The following is a 22,575-nucleotide window of genomic DNA, read 5'->3' as shown; positions in this document are numbered from 1 at the left end:
GATAGTTGTTTTAATGAAGATAGATAGAATACTCTGGAAAAAAGCAAAATAGGCAACGTCTCTTTTAAAAATCAAAAATATAACAAGAATAATTCTGTACCCAGATTCTCGGATTGCTTTGCAATGTCTAAGTTCTTGCTCTATTTTTTTTTTAAGTATATCAAAGAGAATAGCTAGGAGTATGATTTATATGAGAAAAAAACCCAAAGCTAATCAGTGGATCCATACTCAAAGAAACAGTCTCCCCATAGCAATTACATTTAATATAAATGTATATGCTTCAAGTTACAGTAAAATGTTTAAACTATGTAATGGCCATCGAGAAAACATTTCCCTCTGCTCATCATACAGCCATTCTCTCCCATTCTTTTTTTTGCCCTGTTTTATTTTGTATGGTAATATGTGCATAAATTATGATTAGTCTAAGTGTTTCTCAACAGGGCTATTACTGACATTTTCAGCTAGATGTTCTACCTTCTTTGTAACTGCATTGCAAAAAATTTAGCACCCTTAGCCCCTACCCACGAAATGTCAACAATATTCTCCACATACTTCCAGATGTTACCTAATAGAAGTTACGTAACAAACATCAAATTCCCCTACCTTGAGAACCACTGGCATAAACCAATTATCATTATCTTTGGTCTTTTTGCTAGATTCTTGCCTTCCTACCTCCTTTGCAGCTAACGAAAGGAACTTTGTAAGAGCTTCTGGAAAAATGCTGTCCTTCACTGATAAAAGGAAAAAGCCACCTGAAAGACCCTATCTGATAGGGTACCCACCCTGACTAACATTCTTGCTTTAAATTTAAACATGGTATCTGGACTACAGCAGTCTACTTTAAGGATCATGAAGTGGTCCTTCATAGCTATGAAGCCAAAAAGTCAATACCTTAGGAGAGGAGAGCACTGAATGAGAAATAGCCAGCACTCATGATGACATGGTTGAACTGCTGGATGAACAACCCTAAAACTATGTTACCTCCAGACTTCTTAATACATAGCCTTATGATTTAAGTGGTTATTCGGGTATTCTGATATCAAAGGTCCACTTGAATCAGCTCTTCTGATTAACTGACCCAATTCTCCCAATTTTGTCAGTTAAAAGAACTTCTATAATTGTAACATCAAAATCTATTACTATAGGGATAATATTTCTCATAAGATATCCTTGGGTCAGAACTAATGCAAAGTCAAACAAGAGGAATTATGAGTTTCTTTTCTCTCCTGTCATTCTCAAATACTATGGAATCCTAAACAGCTCTTTATTAGGATTCACCAATTTAGTTTAGCACTTTTCAACATATGTAGTAGTACATTTCTAGTATGTAAAAAATATTTTGTTTGATGTAAACCTTATCTCAAGGTTATGTGGGGCTTAGGACACAAATATACGGACCTCTTCAATATTGGTCATCATTTTTAAAAACTCACGGTCCAAACTCCACTCACTCCTATACCCAAATATAAAAGAGCCTCCATTATTGAAAAATGTTCTCAAAATGTATATCTTTGGGAGTTACAGTCCCAAGCAGGATAAAGCATGTCACAGAAGATCACTATTCCTCTTTTAATAAGAAAATAACCAATAAACTAAAAGCCATGTTTTCTTTAAAAGCACTGAAGAGCTGTGGATTGATTTCCAGAGATGAACTAACACTTTCTAGGTGAGCAGAGACCAGCTGCCATTTTTATCCTAAGACACTGACCAAGCCTGGGAGCGTAAGCAAGAAAGAAAGACTGCCATAGGCAGAGGACAAGGAGAAGAGTGCCCTGTGGGACAAGAAAAATCAAAACCTTAACGACTGAGTTAGCATGGCTATCTGAAATATGGAGGAGCTTCAAACACAGAGACAGTTCTCCACCAGTTATCTCACAGGGACATCTGCTGAGTTGAGATGGAAGGTACAGAGAGATCTGTGTACTGTCGAGTTTAGATTCTCAATTTCTTCTGGAGAGAGGCACCTGATCCCAACCTCAAAACGTTAAAAACAGAAATAGATGGGAAAACAAACTAAAATTTCATCCCAACTTGATTCTTTTTTTTTTTTTTTTTAAGTAAGCTCTACGCCCAACATGGGTTTTGAATTCATAGCTGTGAGATCAAGAGTCACATGCTTGGGGTGCCTGGCTGGCCCAGTCCATAGAGCATGTAACTCTTGGGGTCATGAGTTCGAGCCCCACGTTGGGGGTAGAATTTACTTTAAAAAAATAAAATAAAAAAGAGTCACATGCTCTACCAACTGAGCCAGCCAGGCCCCCCAACTCAATTCTTAACTAGATCTAAGAGACCAGCCCCCACTGCTTGACAAAGGATAGGTTAAAGGATAGCAGAAAGGTTAAAATCTTGGGGAAAATGAAAGGGAAAGCTCTACTTCAGTCTCTACTATCCTTTCATACACAATGCCAATAAAAATGCCCAATAAAAATTTTTGAGACTAGATAGGAAAGCTAAATATTGTCAAGAGGTCAGTTCTTCTCAACTTGATCTACAGATTCAATTCAATCTCAATCAAAATCCCAGCAAGTTATTTTGTGGATACTGACAACATGATTCTAAAATTTATATAGAAAAACAAAAGAGACAGAATAGCCAACACGATAGTGAAGGACAGGAACAAAGTGAGAAGACTGATGCTACCTAACATCATGACTTACTATAAAGCGCACTTTCGGTGGCAAGGTCTGGGGAAGGGGTGCAGGCACTATGTCCAGCCACAAAGGTGGCAAGAAGAAGCCCCTGAAGCAGCCCAAGAAGCAGACCAAGGAAATGGATGAGATAAGGCATTCAAGCAGAAACAGAAAGAGGAGCAGAAGAAACTCCAGAAGCTTAAAGCAAAGGCCATGGGGAAGGGACACTGGCTACAGGGGGAATTAGGCAATCTGGCAAGAAGCGAGTTGTTCCTTGTGCCTGAGGCAATGGTGATCCTTAATTCCATTCCTGTTTAAACATCTGTAATCACCTGTTGCCACCTACAACTACAATGAAGTGTTGTCTTAGATCCTGTTGGACATTTAAGAATAAACTTTTGTAAAAAAACAACCAATCAATCAATCATTTAAAAAAAAGACATATAAAGCTAGAGTAATCAAGACAGTTTGATACTGGTGAAAGAAGAAACAAATAGATCAGTGAAACAGAACAGAGAGCCCTATAATAGACCTATATAAATACAGCCAACTGATTTTTGATAAAAAAGCAACTGCAACGCAACAGGAACAAGACAGTCTTTTCAACAAAATTTGCTGAAACAAATGGACATCCACACACACACACAAATGAATTTAGGTATAGACTTCACACCCTTCACAAAAATTAACTCAAAATGGATCACAGAACTAAATGTAAAAGGCAAAACTATAAAAATCCTAGATAATAACAAAGAAGAAATCCAGATAACCTTCAGTATGGCAATGACTTTTTAGATATAACACCAAAGGCCCTGCACTTCATTAAAATTAAAATTAAAACTTCTGCTCTGCAAAAGAGACCATCAAGAACGTGATACGACAAGCTGCAGACTGGGAAATAAGAGATAGCTGATAAGGGCTATTATCCAAAAGATACAAAGAATTCTTAAAACTCAACAATAAGAAAACAACCAACCAACTAAACAGTGGGCCAAAGACCTGAACAAATGCATCACCAGACAAGATATACAGATGGCAAATAAGCATATGAAAAATGCTCCACATCATAGGTCATCAGGGAAATGCAAATTAAATCGAGATAACCACTACACCTATTAGAACTGCCAAAACCCAAAACAATGACAATACCATACTCTGGCAAGGACATGGAACAACAGGAAATCTCCTTCATTGCTGGTGAGAATACCTAATGGTACAGCCACTATGGAAAACAGTTTGGCAGTTTCTCACAAAACTAAACTTACTCTTACCATACAACCCGGCAATCACACTCCTCAGTATTTATGAAAAGGAGTTGAAAACTTGTCTCCACACAAAAGCCTGTACCTGCACATGGATGTTTATAGCAACTTTATTCATAATTGCCAAAACCTGGAAGCAATCAAGATATTCTTCAGTAGGTCAATGGATAAATGAAATATAGTATATCCAGATAATGGAATATTATTCAGCACTAAAAAGAAACAAGCTATCAATCCATGAAAAGATATGGAGTAACTTTAATTGCATATTACTAAGTAAAAGAACTCAATTATGAAGAAAACTATATACTGTATGATTCTGACCATATACCAATCGGAAAAGGTGAAACTATGGAGATAGTACAAAAGATCAGTATTTGCCAGGGGTCAGTAGGAAGGCCAGGGTAAACAGGAAGAGAACAGGATTTTAACGACAGTGAAACTATTCTGTATGATACTATAATGGATACATGCCATTATAAATTTTTCAGACCCCATGGAACAGCACCAAGAGTGAGTCCTAACAAAAACTATGGACTCTGAAATAATAATGGTGTGTCAGTATAGGTTCATCAACTATAACAAACGTATTGGCATGAGGATACTGAACATGTGTGTGACAGGGGGAAGGGTAATGTATGGGAAGTCTCTGTACTTTCTGCTTAATTTTGCTATGAACCTAAAACTACTCTAAAGAATAGTCTATTAAGGGGCACCTGGGTGGTTCAATCGGTTAAGCGTCTGTCTGCCTTCGGCTCAAGTCATGATCCCAGCATCCTGGAATCAGGCCCTGCACTGGGCTCCCTGCTCAGCGAGGAGTCTGCTTCTCCCTCACCCTCTCCCCCCACTTGTGCTCTCTGTTGAGCTCTCTCAAATAAATAAATAAAATCTTTTTTTAAAAAGTCTATTACCAGAGGGGAAGGGCAGGAAAACTGAATGGGAAAAAAATCAGAGAGGGAGACAAACCATGAGAGACTCTGGATCCAGGAACCAAACTGAGGGTTACAGAAGGGAGGGGGTGGAGGAATGGGATAACCAGGTGATGGGTATTAAGGAGGGCACCCGTGGTGATGAGTACTAGGTGTTATACGCAACTAATGAATCGTTGAACACTACATCGAAAACCAATGATGTACTATATGCTGGCTAAATGAACATAATAAAAAAGTTTTTATCAGCACTAATAAATAAATAATAAATAAAAGTCTATTAAAAAAATTTAATGAGACCATGGACATAATTAGGAAATTATGATCCAAGATCAAGAAGAAAAAAGTCAATAGAATCAGGCCCAGTGATGACCCACATGTTTGAATTAGCAGAAAAGAACTTGAAAATTTCTGTAATAAATCTTAAAGATTTTTAAGGACAACTTGGACAAACTAGGGGCACCTGGGTGGCTCAGTCAGTTAAGTATCTGCCTTCAGCTCAGGTCATGATCTCAGGGTCCCAAGATCCAGCCCCACATCGAATCGGGCTTCCTGCTCAGCAGGGAGCCTGCTGCTTCTCTCTCTCCCTCTGCCTGCTGCTCCTCCTGCTTGTGCTCTCTTTGTCAAATAAATAAATAAAATCTTAAAAAAAAAAAAAAAAAAGGAGGTGGACAAACTATGTGAAAAGGATTTCCACAGAAAAACTGAAACTCCCAAAAATGTACATGCCGTGATAGAAAGATTAGAATTACTTTCATATACATAAAGGAAAATGTATCTTACATAAAATTTTGAAAAGAAACTGAAGAAAAACCACTGGTATAAGATGATCTATAATAACCTCTTACATATTATAAGAAAAGAAGTTAAATTACTTTCACTATTTTTCTGAATGAGGAATGAACCACTTTAGCACCAAAATTCAGTCAGGTATATAATTCCATACGCAAACCTAGTTAATAAACCTTTACCTGCCACAGTGAATTCAAATTTGGGCTGCTTTTATATACTTTGAAGTACATTACTAGTAGTTTTATTTTGCCTAACTTGTATCAAATATACACAATATATTTCATGTCTCCCCCAGAAGGGGAGTATCAATTCCCAGTCAATGAAGATGAGAGTTGCCAAAGCCCAGAAAAATGTTCTGGTCTAATATCATTTTTATATGAGATAGCTGAGACTCAAACACTCTTGTTTTGTGGCTTCAGATCAAAATCTGCTCTTTAATTCAGTGTATTTGTTGAGCCCTTACTACACACTGGCAGGTGCTATTTAAATGTGATAAACAGAGTATCAAGGACCCTGCTCTGACAAAGCTTCTACTCCAGTGGGAGACAGACCAAACAAATTTTCACAGTGTGGAAAATGATCTAAAGAAAATGACACTACTGCTAGAGTAGGGAGAGAGGGAGCCACTTTGTACTGGGTGTTCAGGGAGGGCATCTCTGAGACTGTAAAACCTAAATGAAGAGAGCTGCTATGTAAAGATGTGAGAGAAGAACAGTCCAGGAAAAGGTAAAGTAAATACAAACACACTAAGAATGGAATGTGGCTAGAGTGATTAGGACAAAAGATATATATATGAATGGAATATAGCAAGTATCGGTAAGAGTGTTGAGAGATGAGATTAGAGAAGCGGGAGTATGTGAGGCCTTGATGCCACAGTAAATACCCTGGATTTTAGTGTGTGTGTGATGAGAATTCACTGGAGAATTTTAAATAAAGGAAGGATATAATCTGATTTAAGTTTTTAAAAGATGGTTGAGACAAAGACCATAGGGAAACAAAAATGGAAACTGGGAGACCAGTTAGGAAAGCATTACTAGGCAGGAAATGATGACAGCTTGGTTTAGAGTAGAAGCAGTGGACATGGAGGATTTGGAATCCATTTTGAAGGTGAGATTTACTAATGGTAAGTATAGGAGTATACTTTGAGTATACTTCTTTGAGTATATGGAGTGCAAAAAGAAAACTGAAGGATTATTCCAAGTTTTCAGTCTGAGGAAATGAGTTAAATGGTGGCACCATTTCCAGAACTGGGAAAAGTAGAGGAAGAACAGATTAAAAGTTTTTATTTGCCACTAGATACGTTATAGGTTCTCCCTTCCCCAGAGTTTGTAAAGTCTTTTAAAAATGTGAAAACATGTTGCATGTAACATTCTAAAGGCATTTTTCCTCCACTATGTGGCCCTCCATACCAAAGCAAAATTAATTTCTGACTAAGATCTGGAAGTGCTGCTCCCATTCTATATTTATGTATCATAATATTTTAAGTCTTTAAGATACAACAAAGTAGAAAATTTAAAAATCAGGGTCAGGAAAGAGATAAACAAAAACTTGAGATACAAAATGTTTGGTAATTTTTTTTAAAGATTTTTTTTTTAATTTATTCATTTGACCCAAGGAGATACAGAGAGAGAGCATGAGCAGGGAGAGAGGCAGAGGGAGAGGGAGAAGCTGACTCTCTGCCGAGCCAGGAGCCCGACGTGGGGCTCAATCCCAGGAGGCTGGGATCATGACCTGAATCGAAGGCAGACGCTTAACCATCTGAGCTACCCAGGCGCCCCTGTTTGGTAATTTCTATGTAACAAATTCCTACCTGTTTCTAAAGACTATTTCTCAATTTTCAACGCAGGGTATGATAGACTTACTTGTAAGCGGGGAAACAAAAAAAAACGCATACCATTCTCTAACCTGGCTCTCAGTCCCTCCTACAAATATACCTACCTGCTCCCTATTCCCCAGTGATGCCAGAGTACAGTTCTAAGGGCCAATGCAGCTTTGCTTCAGACTCCTTTCCCATTCCCAAGATTTTAAAATCTCTATTCCTGAGGCACCTGGGTGGCTCAGTAGGTTAAGAGTCTGCCTTCGTTTCAGGTCATGATCCCCATCTAGCCAGGTGTCAGGCTCCCTGATCAATGAGGAGTCTGCTTCTCCCTCTCCCTCTGCCCCTCCTCCCCCCACTTGTGCTCTCTCACTCTCTCTCTCAAATAAATTAATATTTTAAAAAGATAAATAAAATCTCTATTCCTGCTCTATTACTTCTCTTTTCTTTAACACCCAGTTTCCTTTTGCCTAATCACCTTCAAAAAGAATACAGAAAAACTATGTAGAAGTACGTTAACATGTATTCAAATTTCATATAAAAGTAATTAAAGATTAAGTAAGAGTTCCTGGATCATGGTTTCCCTGACTCAGCTTCCTGTAGCAGCACTAACGAGAACTCTCTTTGACAATACAAATCTTCTACATCTACTAACTAATAAGGTAGCCTCCAGCAAGATGTGAATTTGACTACTGAATACTGGCTAGTGTGAGTGAGGAACAGCACTTTTTTTTTTGAAATATGTAACAATATCTCTCTTTTATTTTTTATTGAAGTATAGTTGATACACAGCATTACGTTACTTTCAGGTATACAACACAGTGAATCAACAAGTTTATTCAACTCCATACATTATGCAGGGCTCACAAGTGTAGGTATCATTGGTCACCATATACTATTGCAATACCATTAATTATATTCCCTATGCTGTACCTTTCATCCCCATGAGGAGGAACAGCATTTTTACTCTGATGGTTTAGAACTACCGTACTGGAGAGTGTAGCTCTATAGCCAATCAGGAATCTGTCAAATCTTTCTACAGTTTTTCTTGTCAATTTCCCCTTTTCTACCACTGCCACAGTAATCCAATACCACACTCACCACTACATGTACTACTCTCTCTTTTTATGTCACTAAAATATTATTTCTCAGAGTGTCTGGGTGGCTCAGTCAAGCATCTGACTCTTGGTTTCAACTCAGGTCATGATCTCAGGGTTGAAGACTGAGCCCAGCCCCACATGGGGCAACGAGATCAGCATGGAGCCTGCTTAAGATTCTCTCCCTTTCCCTCTCCCTCTCTTTTGCCCCTCTCCCTTTCTAAGTAAATAAAATCTTAAAAAAATAAATAAATAAATTTAAATTTTTTTAAATATTATTTTTCTCCCTACATTCCACCAGAACATCATTTTAACATTATTTCAACTTAACTATATCATTTACAATGCTCAAAACTCGGTATCTAAAAGAAAAGAAAGAAAAAAGCCCAAATGCCATCAAAACAAAAGTATCACAATCTGATCTGATGCATTTTTCTGCTCTTATTACCTATAAAAATCTGATTCAGTAAGAAAAAAAAATTTACTCATTATTCCCCACAAGGATGTTAAGCTTTCTCATTAGCTATAATATGCTATCAATAAGAGATGACCTCCTGTGTCTATTTAAAAAAAAAAAATCTTAAGAAAACAAACCCTTTTGATCACTGCTCTACCAAACTAATTATCACATCTGAATTGTAAAGCTAATTTATAATTAACTTTAAATAATTAATAATGACTTACTGCTTTAGTAAGTCTTACTGTTAACTTTTCATCGCTTTCAGGCTTTGCTCCTAACCTTGAAGGCAAGGGCTTATCATACACCGGGGAGTAGAGCCCTCCACGGAGCATTCATTCAGTCAGATGTTAATTAATTCAAAGGCGATAAGGAAGGAGGAAGAAAAAAAAGATTAAGGTAGGAATTTCTCTGCAAAGAACCCAAACATGATTCTTTGGCTACATTACTAAAAGTTCAAAATATAGCTGAATTCCAGATAGGCCCCAGGCTTGGCAACATTCCTCAGTGCTCTAGGGGGAGTTTTTCCTGCTTTCTCTTTACATCTTTAGCAAAGAGTACTCCCAGCTGATCAAGGGAAACTGGTGTTTGTAGGTCTAAACCAGAGTCCACGGGGTGCCTGGGTGGCGCAGTCGTTAAGCGTCTGCCTTCGGCTCAGGGCATGATCCTGGTGTTCTGGGATAGAGCCCCACATCAGGCTCCTCTGCTGGGAGCCTGCTTCTTCCTCTCCCACTCCCCCTGCTTGTGTTCCCTCTCTCACTGGCTGTCTCTCTCTCTGTCAAATAAATTAATAAAATCTTTATAAAAATAAATAAATAAACCAGAGTCCAGGCTCCTCCTGAAGCATTAAGAAGCTCTTTCCTAAAAAGCTTCTAGTAAGTTAGATAAAATGCATTTCCTCAAATGGCCTCAATGAGGCAGATGGGGTACTATGAAGGAATAGAAAGCATCATCACTCTTACCCTACCCCTACCAAAGAGGGTAAGAAAAGGAAAAAAAATATTTTAGCCAGCCAAAAAAAATAGGCTCAGTGGGCATCAATTTCTATGATGACTAAGTAATTTAAATATGATTTTAATCTTTTGAAAAGGTCTTTAGCCATTTTTAACTGTTACAGATTATTACCATGTCTAAGGGAAAATTTTTACCCTAAGGAAAAGCTATTTATTTTCTTAAAAATGTTTGATTAAGACTTAAAAAGTAAAACTCACTGGGATCTAATTAATTCTATTTTTAAATAGTCTTAAGTAGATCAAAACTTTATTTTCAGTCCCCGAACATTGTTCATTTTAAAATAACACCAAATGACTTCTTTTCTATGTGCTTCTCTCCAGGAAACATAAACAGATAAAACTGACATTTTAAAATCAGATGTTTTCTCAAACACTCTGAGTGCTTAAACTTCAATTATATATCAATTTTTAAAAAGAAGGAAAAATGTGCTTAATGCAAAAACACAATACTGGCTGCTCGTTAAATGCACACAAAGGAAAAGCACCACACTAGGTGCCCAATAAATGTTTAATGCCCCAACCCCAAATCCAGAGCTGTGATCACAGCAGAACACCTTTAACGTAATATAGGTTTTCATCCTCTCTCCATACACTAAAAAAGAATGCTACAATGTTTTGGAGGAGTTTCTACTTTAGACTATGCATACCTATATCTGAAAACAGCAAAAGATAAGAATTTTGATCCTCATGTCAGCAAAGGATGGCCAACTGCTAAACTCAATTCCTTCTCTTGAGCTTATTTCAAAAATAATAAAATAACCCATAGCTCTGTCCCATCAAAGTGGGGGGGTGGAGGAGGAGGAGGAGGGCTGGGGCAGGAATCAATCCTCCCTAAGTTGCTACACCATTTTATAGTTTTGCAAGAGCCAGAATCTGTTTAGAAGGTGATGACTCCATCTTGTTCCATAAACCAGCTTCCCTTGGTATTGTGGAAGTGCAGGCTACATATATCCGTATTAATTTCTTTACTATTACTCTCACAAACCTTAAGATGAAGAAGTAAGCCTTTTAAATCTAATATAAAAGTGATCACAAGAATCAAATGATGTAAACTGAAAACTCATTTAAACTAACTTCTACCAGATTTATGTATATTAAATAAAATGTTTTTGCCCCAAGTATTCTGTAATTTCACTGATAGAATTATTTTTGTTTTCAAGTTGTAAGGATATTGATATAGTGAAATTGGAAAAGTACAAATTTCAAACAATAAATCAATATCTAGCTATAGATATTTTATGCCCACACAGCTTATACTGCATTTAGTTAAGTGACAGAAGGGGGTGTGTGTGGAAAAGGCAGATCAAATAAGGAGTATAAAGGATCACCACAGTAGAGAAGCAAAAAAAGAAAACCCTACCTATCTTGGGTAGAAGTAACTGGATAAATGAAACAATGAATATGAACCCTTCAACCAAAAGTAAGGATACAAATTTTACTGAAGCCAATAAAAATCTTTAAACAATCCAACATTGTGTTGCTTATGTAAAAGCCTATATGAAATGAATTGGTGATCTCAGTTCAGATATCCTGGAGGTCTTATTAATGTGAGTGTACAGTACTGAAGGTAACATGTATAGAATAAAAATAGATTCCATTTCAGATATGGGTAAACAGCAATTACATTAAATTACTATTTTCACAAGATATCTGAAATGGTTCAAAATTATTCAAAATTTTGCCATTTCCAGAAATAACTATTAAATAGTACCTCAATTGCACATACATTGTGCCTCAAATGCACGTACATTAAAAAAATATATACTAAAACATATTTACTTTGTGGGATTTTTTTTTAAGTATACAGCAAATTCTGAGATCTTAACCTTCGAGAATTTTTCTTCTTTAATTTTATAAAGAAAAACTCTCATGATAGCAAAGAGAAGGTAAAGAAAAATTTCCGAACCATCTACTTGGTATAATATATATCATTAGCAGCTTTCAGAAAAAAAGAGCTAAGCTATTATGAATATTAAATAGGCTTATCAACAGCTAATAATTATTAAAGAAAAATTTTTAAATACTCAAGCTGAATAGCATTAATTGTTAGAAGAGGTGAGGTACAATAATTACTTTAAATATTATAACTTAAATAAAAAATCCCACAACATAAACCAGGCAGAAAAAGTTAGCTGGTTTTATGTTTGGTTTTGTTTTAAAATAAGCCAGCATATATACAAGGGCTTTGTATAAATTATCACTTTCTAAAAACAGAAATTTTTTAATGTCTTAAATTTTGCAATTCATCTCTTTAAGATCCTGACCTAGTTATCTGATACTGCATTTTAGAAGCCATGAACTCCACTTACCACATATTTTACAGCACTTATAAACTGGTTGTGGAAGAGCAGATGCTGTGTTTCATCTTCTGGATTTGAAGCTGTGTAAAGCATGCCACAAACATTACAGGAAACTGCTCCAAATCTTTTTTGTCCTGCATCCTATTTATAAAAAACAAACAAAAGGGTTTTTTCCCCTTCCAAAGGAATAATTCCACAACAGCCTCTATAGCTATAATGGGAACATAAAGTGAGAAGTATTTAATCTATAACAAAAAATAGTGTTGATTAAAACAGAAGACATTAATCTGTGAAATCTGTGTGTAATTTTACTAAGAACTGTTTCCATTTTAGTAATCTGATCACTTGCTTCACAGCATTTAATAATTGAAAAGAACTGAGAAATATCTTTTAACACTACAATCTTAGTCCTAAAGCACCAAACAGGAAATATTCTACAAATAAGAACAAAGATATATTCTGTATCTGCAATAATTACACTGTTAAAGCTTAGAGGAAATAGTTTTTCACAGACTCATTTTTTTAATGTCTTAAAAGTATGTTCTTTTTAATGGTTTTATTCTAGTTTATAGATATTAGAAAGAATATCTGGATGTCACCAGAAACTCCTGAGAAAAGGTAATATTAATTTTTTCTATTATCTTCATATTTAAAAAGTACAAATTACAATAATCTATTCTCCAGTAATTCATAATTGTTCTGTAGAATAGTAACTGTTCACAAAATGTTTTCTATTCTTGTTCTTATTCAACAAGAAATTTTTAGCAGTATGGTCTAAGTCTTAAGAATAATCAACTAATAGAGGCATCTGGGTGGCTCAGGTCGGTTAAGCACCTGAATCTTGATTTCGGGTCAGGTCATGATCTCAGGGTCATGAGACTGAACCCCACATTGGGCTCCACCGTGCAGGGCCTGCTTAAGATTCTCTCCCTCCCACTCCCTCCCTCTGCCCCTCCACTAGTGCACTCTCTTTTTCTCTAAATAAATAAATAACAATAAACTTAAAAAAAAAAAAAAAGAATAAACTAGGGCACCTGGGTGGCTCAGTCAAGTGTCTGCCTTCAGCTGATCCCTGCTCAGCAGGGGGCATGCTTCTCCCTCTCTTGGTCCCCCTGCTTGTGTGCTCTCTCTCTCTCTCTCTAATAAATAAACTCTTTAAAAAGAATTAACTACTAATCCCTTTACTCTTTCTACTCTAAAACTGTGCAATTTGAATTACTACAAAAAATAAGATCTAAGACAATGGATCTCTAGCGTCTTAGAACTAGGATCAAGTAGCAAAGAGAAATCAAATGGTAAATAAAAGATTGTGTATAGAACTTAAGGGAAGTTCACTCTAAAGGATTCAAACTATTCACTAATTGTTACATGAAATTTATTTCAGGCAGCTAAAAAATTTTTTTTGTAATCACAGTATGACATATATAACAATATTTACCATCTTAACGATTTTTAAGTGTGCAGTAGTGCTAAGTATATTCACACTGTTGTACAACCAATCTTCAAAATTCTTTTCATTTCACAAAACTGAAATTCTATATCCACTAAACAATAGGTTCCCAATTCACTTTCCTTCCCAGTTCCTAGAAACCACCATTCTTTCTGTCTCTGAATTTGACTACCCTAGGCACCTCAGAGAAGTGAAATCATGCAGTATTTGTCTTCCTCTGACTGACTTATTTCACTTAGCTAAATGTCCTTAAGGTGCAAACATGTTGTAGCATGTCAGAATTTCTTCTCTTTTAAGGCTGAATAATATTCCATTGTATGCATACACCACATTTTGTTTATCCATTCATGCTTGATGGATACTTTGACTGCTTTCATCTTTTGGCTATTATGACCAATGAGCACCAGTGTACAAACATCTCTTCAAGCAGGCAGTATTCACAGTAATGAATAAATATCTCTTCCTTAGTATCTTAACTGGTAAATAGGAAATAATAGTACCTACCTCATACTTTAAAAACTAAGGCTTAATTAAGTTAATCTGAGTGGAGTACATAAAACAATGTATTCAAAAAGTATTAGGGGCTATCATGATCATTAACATCATCATCATCAACTCTTGACCAGAACAACTGAACAGAAGTGCAATCCACAAATGTAATTTTAAATTTTCTAGTAGTCATGTTAAGGGATGCAAAAACATGTCAAATTAATTTTAATATTTTATTCAAAACATATCCCAAATATTATAATTTCAACATATACTAAATAGAAAAAAAACTTATTAGTAAAATACTTTACATTCCCTTTTCTGTACTTGTCTTTAAAATGCAGTAAATACATTTACACTTATAGTGTATCACAGCTCTGATGAGCCACATTTCACATACTAAATGGCCACATGTGGCTACCATATTGGACAGTGAAGCTCTAGATTCTACTAGTCTAACCCTGTTTCACTATCATATTGATTTAACAACAGAAATGTTATTAAATTCAATTAAACTTTTTCCTGATTAAATTCTCAAAATTTCCAGATAATTCTTACAAAGTAATTCCCCTATATTAAGGTTAGAATCAATAATCTACTCCAAAAAAATCCTATTGATAATGTTAACTGAAGTACACTAAATTTTCCTATTACTTTGGGCCCCTTCATTTTTTTATAGTATGCTCACTCATTCAAATTAGATTTTTTAATCAAAGTATCTCCCTCTCTTCTACAACTTGCCACCAAATTGTAGAGTGGTTAAGTTCTATTTCAAATTAACTACTAGTTTCTCTTCCTTATAATAAAAGTTTTAAAATTACAAAATACACTAAAATACAGATATTTTACGTATTAAGCTCCATGTTATTTTAATATATAAACTACTAGAACAAGGTATATCAAATGACATATTTAAGAAAGTAAACAAATGATAAAATAAAGAAATGTAAGATAAAGTATCAATCTGTCATAAATAAAACTAAAAGCATGGAGATTTTGAGTTTTTGTGACAGGAGGGCCTCACTACTGGGGGGCCAGAAGGGCGTTTGTAATGATATCAGAAATATTTCCATAATGATTTATGGTGACAAAAAAGGTTCTTTGAAAAAGAAGATGAAGTTATTTTTTAACAATGTGCATAAGTAAGATGATTATAATAACCCTTCACCAAAAAGGTCAAGTTGGATACTTACTATGATCAACTGTTTTTCATCAACTTTCTCTGCTTCTTTTAGTTTCAAGTCCTTTGGAATTGTTATCTCCAAATGGGAATTACACTTAGGCCAAGAATGATTTGGTGGTGTCTCCCTTTAAGTAAAAAAAAAAAAAAAAAAAAAAAAAATCACATCATTCAATGTTATAAAGCTGTTATCACGTCAAATCACTAAAAAGAAAAAAAAGCTTTTTCTATACAACACTCACAAATTTCAACTCCAAAGGGGGAAAAAAATAACCTTTTAAAAATCAAGGGGAGAAAGCCCAAGAAAACTACTAAAAAATAAAAAACTGCTGTGCCTACTATAATTTGACTAAGTTTTGAGTTTTTTGGGTAATTTTTAGCCACCTGAGTTACTACAGTTTGTCCTAAATACTGTTTTCAGTAATCTGTAAAGCAAAATAAGTCAGATTTAATTTTATTCTGCCACTAAAGAGTATGGAATGCTTTTAAAACACTTAAAACACTTTTACATGTTGATAATACCCAGTACTTCAAGGGGTTTGCAGAAAGGTGCATTCTCAAAACACTGTTGCTAGAAGTATAAAAAGACATACTGGAGGAAAATACGGCAATGCAGGCTAAGTCCTACAGCTATGAACTTATCCTAGATATAGTAACACAAATGGGCAAAGATGCTTGTGTTTTTTATTGCAGAACTTTTTTTTTGGACAGAAATTAACTAGAAACCACCAAAATGTCTATAAAGTGGAAAACTGTTAAATAAACAGTGGAATATTCACACAATGAAATCTAATATAGATTTAATAGAATGAGGTAGTTAAGATGCCCATAATACTGTAAATAAAAAAACCAAAAGCTATAAAACATACGTATAGCCACAAAAAAAAGTAAAATGAAAACAGAACTTGTGAATATCACATTCCTTCTACATGAAAAACTGAGGATTACTAGCACAAATTTTTAGGGAAAAATACCCCAAACTTGAAAGGTGTAAGTATAAAATCCTTAAGTTCTGTTAAAAACAAGACAACAGGTCCAAAACGGAGTTGCTTATGCTAAACCCCGTATTACCAAACTCAGACTGTTTTGGTTCTTCCAGAAATGGAATCTTAAACCAGTCAGGAATCACCTAATTATCACTAGGTTAGGTAATCTGCCTGAAAGGCCTCTGCCATCTCTCCCAAAGGAAAGTAACTGCAATAATCAACCTGCTTTTTTGCCAGTTATAGCTTCCTTATTCCCACTCCTTTCTGCCTATAAAGTCTTTCACGTTATAGCTCCTTGGAGCTCCTTTCTGAGAAATTGGATACTGCCCAATTCGAACTGATTTTTGTTCAAATAAACAAAAATTGTAAAAGCCTCAGTTTATCTTTTAACAGTTCTCATATTTACTCTTGTATTAAACTAATGTCTTACCTGTTATCACTGGTCTTAGATGTTTGGTTACTGAGTACAGTATGTTGTTTGGGAGCTGAACCTGTAATTTAATCAAGAAAGTGAGTTATACATTTAGCTTTGTACTACCTCCCCATCTAATAGCTGAAAATCATTAACAAAGAAAAAAAGAAAAAGAGAAGAATGCATTAAATGTTTTATTATTAATAAAAACCATCTGATTATATTAGAGCTCCTTTCTAGAAATTATCTTCAGAAAAGAGGGAGAAAAAGGCTCTACAGAGCCACAAAGGGTTCCAATGATAGACTGGATCTAGTTTCACCAATCACTGGCACTGAACAATAAAGCAAACTGTGTAAATGCCATGGAAATGGGAACATTTCTTTGTTTAAAAAAAATTGTAGTCTACAAGAAACAGTGTTGGTGAGGATATAGAGAAAAAGCAACGTCTTGCAGTGTTGGTGGGAATGCAAATTGGTACAGCTACTGTGGAAAACAGTATGAAGGCTCCTCAAAAAATTAAAAATAGTAGTAATTCCACTACTGGGTATTTACCCAAAGAATACAAAAATACCAATTCAAAAAGATATATGCACCCCTATGTTTACTGCGACATTATTTAAAACACCCAAAGTATGGAAGCAACCCAAGTGTCCATCAATAGATGAGCAGATAAAAAAGATGTGGTATATATACATATATGCGGTGGAATATTACTCAGCCATAAAGATGAATGATATCTTGCCAGTTGCAACATGGATGGATCTAGAGGGTGTAATGCTAAGTGAAGCAAGTCAGTCAAGAGAAAGATAAATACCATGTGATCTCACTCATCTGTAGGAATTTAAGAAACAAAACAAAGAAAGAGAAAAGAGACAAAGACTCTTAAATATAGAAAACAAACTGGTGGTTACCACAGGGGAGGTGGGTAGAGGAATGGGTGAACTAGGTGAAGGGGATTAAGAGTATACTTATGAACACTGAGTAATGTATAGAATTGTTGAATCACTATACTGTATACCTGAAACTAATATAAATTCAGTATAATATAATTATACTGAATTTTTTAATTGTAGTTTCTAATCACACAAATAATGCAATAATCATTTCATTTTATTTTCTAATGAATAAGCAGTACATTTCTCATATTTATGTTATACTTCTCTTTCTTCCACTAAGAGAAAAGGTTAAATGATATGCAATAAAAGACATTATCTGACCTCAGTATACTGCTCCAAGTATCTTTCCTTTAGCAGAGAGAAACAGAAATTAGGAATTTCTTTTCTATATCCCCTCAGGCTTCATCTGATATAGGTGAGCAAATCCCCATCTAATAGCTCAAACAACATATTGTCAAAATTTTTTTTACAAGGTCACACACAAAAAAGACTTTGTATGGCATAACTGCCCAAATTGCAGGGTTTTTCTGTTTTGTTTTGTTAAGTAAGCTCCACTGACTGAGCCAGCCAGGTGCCCCTGCAGCATTTACTAAATCCTTTCAAAGACAGAATCACTAACATGAAAAACTGAGTAATTGAGGGTTAAAGAATCTGAAGTGGAAAAACACAAATAGCCTTTGTACTTGAAAAATAAGCTCCTACCACTTACTTACACAATTCATTAATAACTTCTCCAAAAAGTAAATCATAAGCAAAATAAAAGATTTAAAGTAAACAGAAGAACTTTTGGTAGTGAGTCAAAGAATCATAAGTTATTTATTTATTTATTTATTTATTACAATTTATCAATATATGTAAGCTGGTACTTTGTTTTTATACTTTGTTCCCCAAAAATGTTTTGGGAAAACATTTAAAACATAAAGAAACAGAAGGAAGGGAAGAATGAAGGGGGGGTAAACAGAAGGGGGAATGAACCATGAGAGACTGTGGACTCTGGGAAACAAACTGAGGGCTTCAGAGGGGAGGGGGGTGGGGGATTAGGATGGGCCGGTGATGGGTATTAAGGAGGGCATATATTGCATGGTGCACTGGGTGTTATACACAAATAATGAATCATGGAACATTGCATCAAAAACTGGGGATGTACTGTATGGTGACTAATATAACAAAATAAAAATTATAAAAAAAAAAAACAAACAAAAACCATAAAGAAACAGTGGATTTTCTAAAGGAAAAGTTAGTTGTCCAAGTGAGTTGACGTTTGGCTAATGTGCTTTGTTTTTGTTTCGGACCCAATGTTATTGATCATCCAGGCTATTTTATTTTTTTTCATACTTAAGTAATTTAAACAAGGTACGAAAGAAAAGCAATTCTACCCCTAAGAATGGCAGTAAAGATAAAACAAAAAACAAAAAAGAATGGTGATAATCACACATTTGAAAAACACACACCAATAGTTCAAAAGGATTTAACTGGCCTACTTGGCAATCAGTATTGTTTCCTATCATACTGACAAAAATATCTCTGAACACTGAGAAATCCAAATAATATTTTCAAAGTTTTACCTGGAAATTTACTCTCCCCTGTATCAATTTTTGCTTGACTGAGCAGAGTTGAAACAGTAGAGGCATTTCCCACTGGATTGTTTTCAAGCTTGGATTCCAAACACAGACTGAAATTCTGAATATACAAAATTCAAAATGTTAATATTTGTCTTCATATCAACCTTGGGACTCATCCCAAGAAACTTTCAGTGAATTTTAGCATACTAAGAAAATTTAAGATAATACTTTATAGTTGGGAGTAATTCACACTGATATGCCTTAAAAGTCTTTTGATCTCCCCACAGCTACCCTCTCAGCATCAGCTCCCATTATTCTCTTTCATGCTATATTGAAAAATTTGCAAATCCCCAGATGTATTCTATATGCCTATTTAATCTATCTAAATCTGCACTATCCAATACAGTAGCCACTCCTCAGCTGACTACTGAGCACTTAAAATGTTGTTAGTATGACTGATTTGAGATTATGTTATAAATATAAAACACCAGATTTTTAAGACTTATTATCAAAAAAGTAAAATATCTCAATTTTTAAAATTACATGCTGAAATAATAGTATTTTTATATGATAGATTAAATAAAATATATTCATTCTACCAGTGTTATTCTTTTTAAGGTAGCTACCAGAAAATTTTAAATAATATATGTGGTTCACATTACATTTCTACTGGATAGTGATCTAGAACTTTTCCCCCTGTACCAACTCATTACTTAAATATTAACCTTTTCTAATGAAGCCTTCTCCAAGTTTCCCCATGCCCTTTTCCCAATTTTGGAATAATTCTCCATCTATTTCACCTCTACCTCTTTTGTGTCCTTATTACTATTACCAATTAGTTACTTGTTTTTGATTCATCTTCTGTACCTCTTAAGAGCAAAGACCATATTATATATATCTTTGTATTCCCAAGATCCCCTAATTCATAACACTGTCAAAGCTGATACTCAGTAACTACCAAAAAATACTCTGAACTCTATTAACATTGGCTGTATCTCTATTGTGATTACACTCAACATGTAACATTATTTTTGAATATTTTTGAAAAAGTGAACATTTTTTGTCATTGAAAAAGCAGAAAAATTAAAAACAAGAACAATGACAAATTACTAATTAATTTCCACTAAAAAGGAAGGTATTTAGTAAGTTACTGGCTTAAAAAAACAAATCATAAAATAACTGGGCTTTAAAATTCATAAAGTTCAAATAATTTTTTTAAATTAAAGATTTTATTTATTTATGTGACAGAGAGACAGCCAGCAAGAAAGGGAACACAGCAGGGGAGTGGGAGAGGAAGAAGCAGGCTCCCAGCAGAGGAGCCCGATGTGGGACTCGATCCCGCAACGCCGGGATCACGCCCTGAGCCGAAGGCAGATGCCTAACGACTGCACTACCCAGGCGCCCCTCAAATAATTTTTTTTAAAGATTTATTTATTTTAGAGACAGAGAGCATGTGAGAGTGGGAGGAGGGGCCGAGAGAGAGAGAGAGAGAGAGAGAGAGAGAATCTCAAGCAAACTCCCCACTGAGCAAGGAGCCTGACAAGGGGCTTGATCCCAGAACCCTGAGATCATGACCGGAGCCAAAATCAAGAGTCTGATGTTTAACCCAGTGAGCCACCCAGGTGCACCATGTTCAAATAATCTAAATTCAGCCCAAAGGATTAAAAGAAGGCCTACCATATGCTTAGCCTTATCAACCATCATCATTTCTCAGTACTGCTGAAACTAACATAGAAATTACAGGCAGCCACAGAAAAAGATTTCGTATGATGTAAGGTTTGTTTTTATATTCTCCTTCCTTCCCAAGTATAACCCGGCTAAACACTGAAGCCAGTCAATCTCAGTTTAAATCCTAGCTCTACCACTTGTAAATCACTCAGGTAAGTTACTTAAATTTCTAAGCCTCATTCTCCTCACCTGTAATATGCAGGTAATAAGAGAAACTACAGTGTAGATTGTGTTGACAATTCTATGAAGCTCTCCTTTGACTAACAAAGAGGCAGTGTTCACCAAAGGCTATTATGTCATTAACCAAAAGCTATTATGATGGTTAAACTAAGCTACCTCAATTCTTGGTGCTTATGGCAAGAAAATCTCTTAAGTGACTGCTACAATGGAAATTCCTTAAAGGCAGGAAACGTTTCCTCTTCTGTAGCCCTAGCACAATGTCTTGGACACAGCAGGCACAACTATGTCTTGAACTGACATGGTTACCACATTCCCTGACACTCTGTGAAAGCAATCACATCACTGGTACTGGTGAAAATATAAACAACCTGAAAGGGCTTTAAATAAATTGTGGTATACTCATTTACAGCTATTAAAATACCCATGTACTGGTAAGTATCAAATGTTGACCGCACAAAACCAAGTTGCAAAAAAACCACAGACACACACACACCAACTATGTTAGCATTTAACATTTAAAACACGTTTAACATTTAAACACTTAAAACATTATAACATTAAGAACACATATAAAACATTTAAAACACACACAGTGCTAAGTGTTCTTTATGGATATATATACACATACACAGTGATATCATAAAAATAAAAAAAGATTACCACCAATTTCACAAACACTTTTAACTCTGGAAGAGAGCCGAATGGAAAGAAGAGGGAGATACAGCTTTTTTCTGTACCTGTAACGTACTTTTCTTATTTTAAAAGACCTGAATTCAATAAAATGTTAGTTTTTGTCAAATTTGGGTGGTAGACACAAGTGTAATGTTAGTTTCTGTAGTATTCTGAATGTTTGAAATATTCAAGAATTACAAATGTAAATAAAATTTTTAACACAAGTTTCATAGGGCGGTTTCTCACAATACACCTCAAGAGAGAGGGACTGTACAAATCCAAAGTACATTCCAGTAAAAGCAATATTATAGGTCAAAATAATGTGATCTAAGTAAGCATCTCTATTCTAGTAGTTTACTACAAAGGATTACATTTCTTATTCTTCAACATAATTCTCCACAAACTGAGGGTTTCTTTTTAATTTTTATTTTAGTTGACATGCAATGTTACATTAATTTCAGCTGTACAACATAATGATTCAACACCTCTCTATACATTATGCTACGCTCACAAGTGCACCTACCATTTGTCATCATACAACGCTACTACAATATCACTAACTATATTCCCTATGCTGTACCTTTTACTCCCATGACTTACTTCACAAATTGAGTTTTGACAGGTATTTACGTAGCAAGGAGTAGAAGATAAACTCTGCAGCTACACCTGGAGTATAGCTATTAATCTGCTGACAAAACATACCCTGAATAGAAAGCCACCCCA

General features: G+C 35.2%; 1 protein-coding gene across 12 annotated transcripts in view; it reads right to left on the bottom strand.

Annotated features, from left to right (window-relative positions):
* ESCO1 (establishment of sister chromatid cohesion N-acetyltransferase 1) overlaps positions 1-22,575 on the bottom strand; it is a 71,659-nt gene that overhangs the window by 18,427 nt on the left and 30,657 nt on the right. For all 12 annotated transcript variants that reach the window (XR_008959727.1, XR_008959726.1, XM_026496067.4 and 9 more), the window contains 4 exons: positions 19,276-19,390; positions 16,832-16,892; positions 15,429-15,543; positions 12,306-12,437 (listed from right to left, as the gene is read on the bottom strand). Coding sequence is in view for 10 of the 12 variants with exons in the window: in XM_026496067.4 (XP_026351852.2) it covers positions 12,306-12,437; positions 15,429-15,543; positions 16,832-16,892; positions 19,276-19,390 (423 nt within the window). In the remaining 2 variants the exon portion in view is untranslated. The remainder of the gene's footprint in view (positions 1-12,305; positions 12,438-15,428; positions 15,544-16,831; positions 16,893-19,275; positions 19,391-22,575) is intronic.

This window comes from Ursus arctos, unplaced genomic scaffold (genome assembly GCF_023065955.2).
Source record: "Ursus arctos isolate Adak ecotype North America unplaced genomic scaffold, UrsArc2.0 scaffold_17, whole genome shotgun sequence".
Classification (NCBI taxonomy): Eukaryota; Metazoa; Chordata; class Mammalia; order Carnivora; family Ursidae; genus Ursus; species Ursus arctos.
The sequence above is the reverse complement of the archived record's forward strand: the minus strand, read 5'-3'. Positions and strand labels throughout refer to the sequence as shown.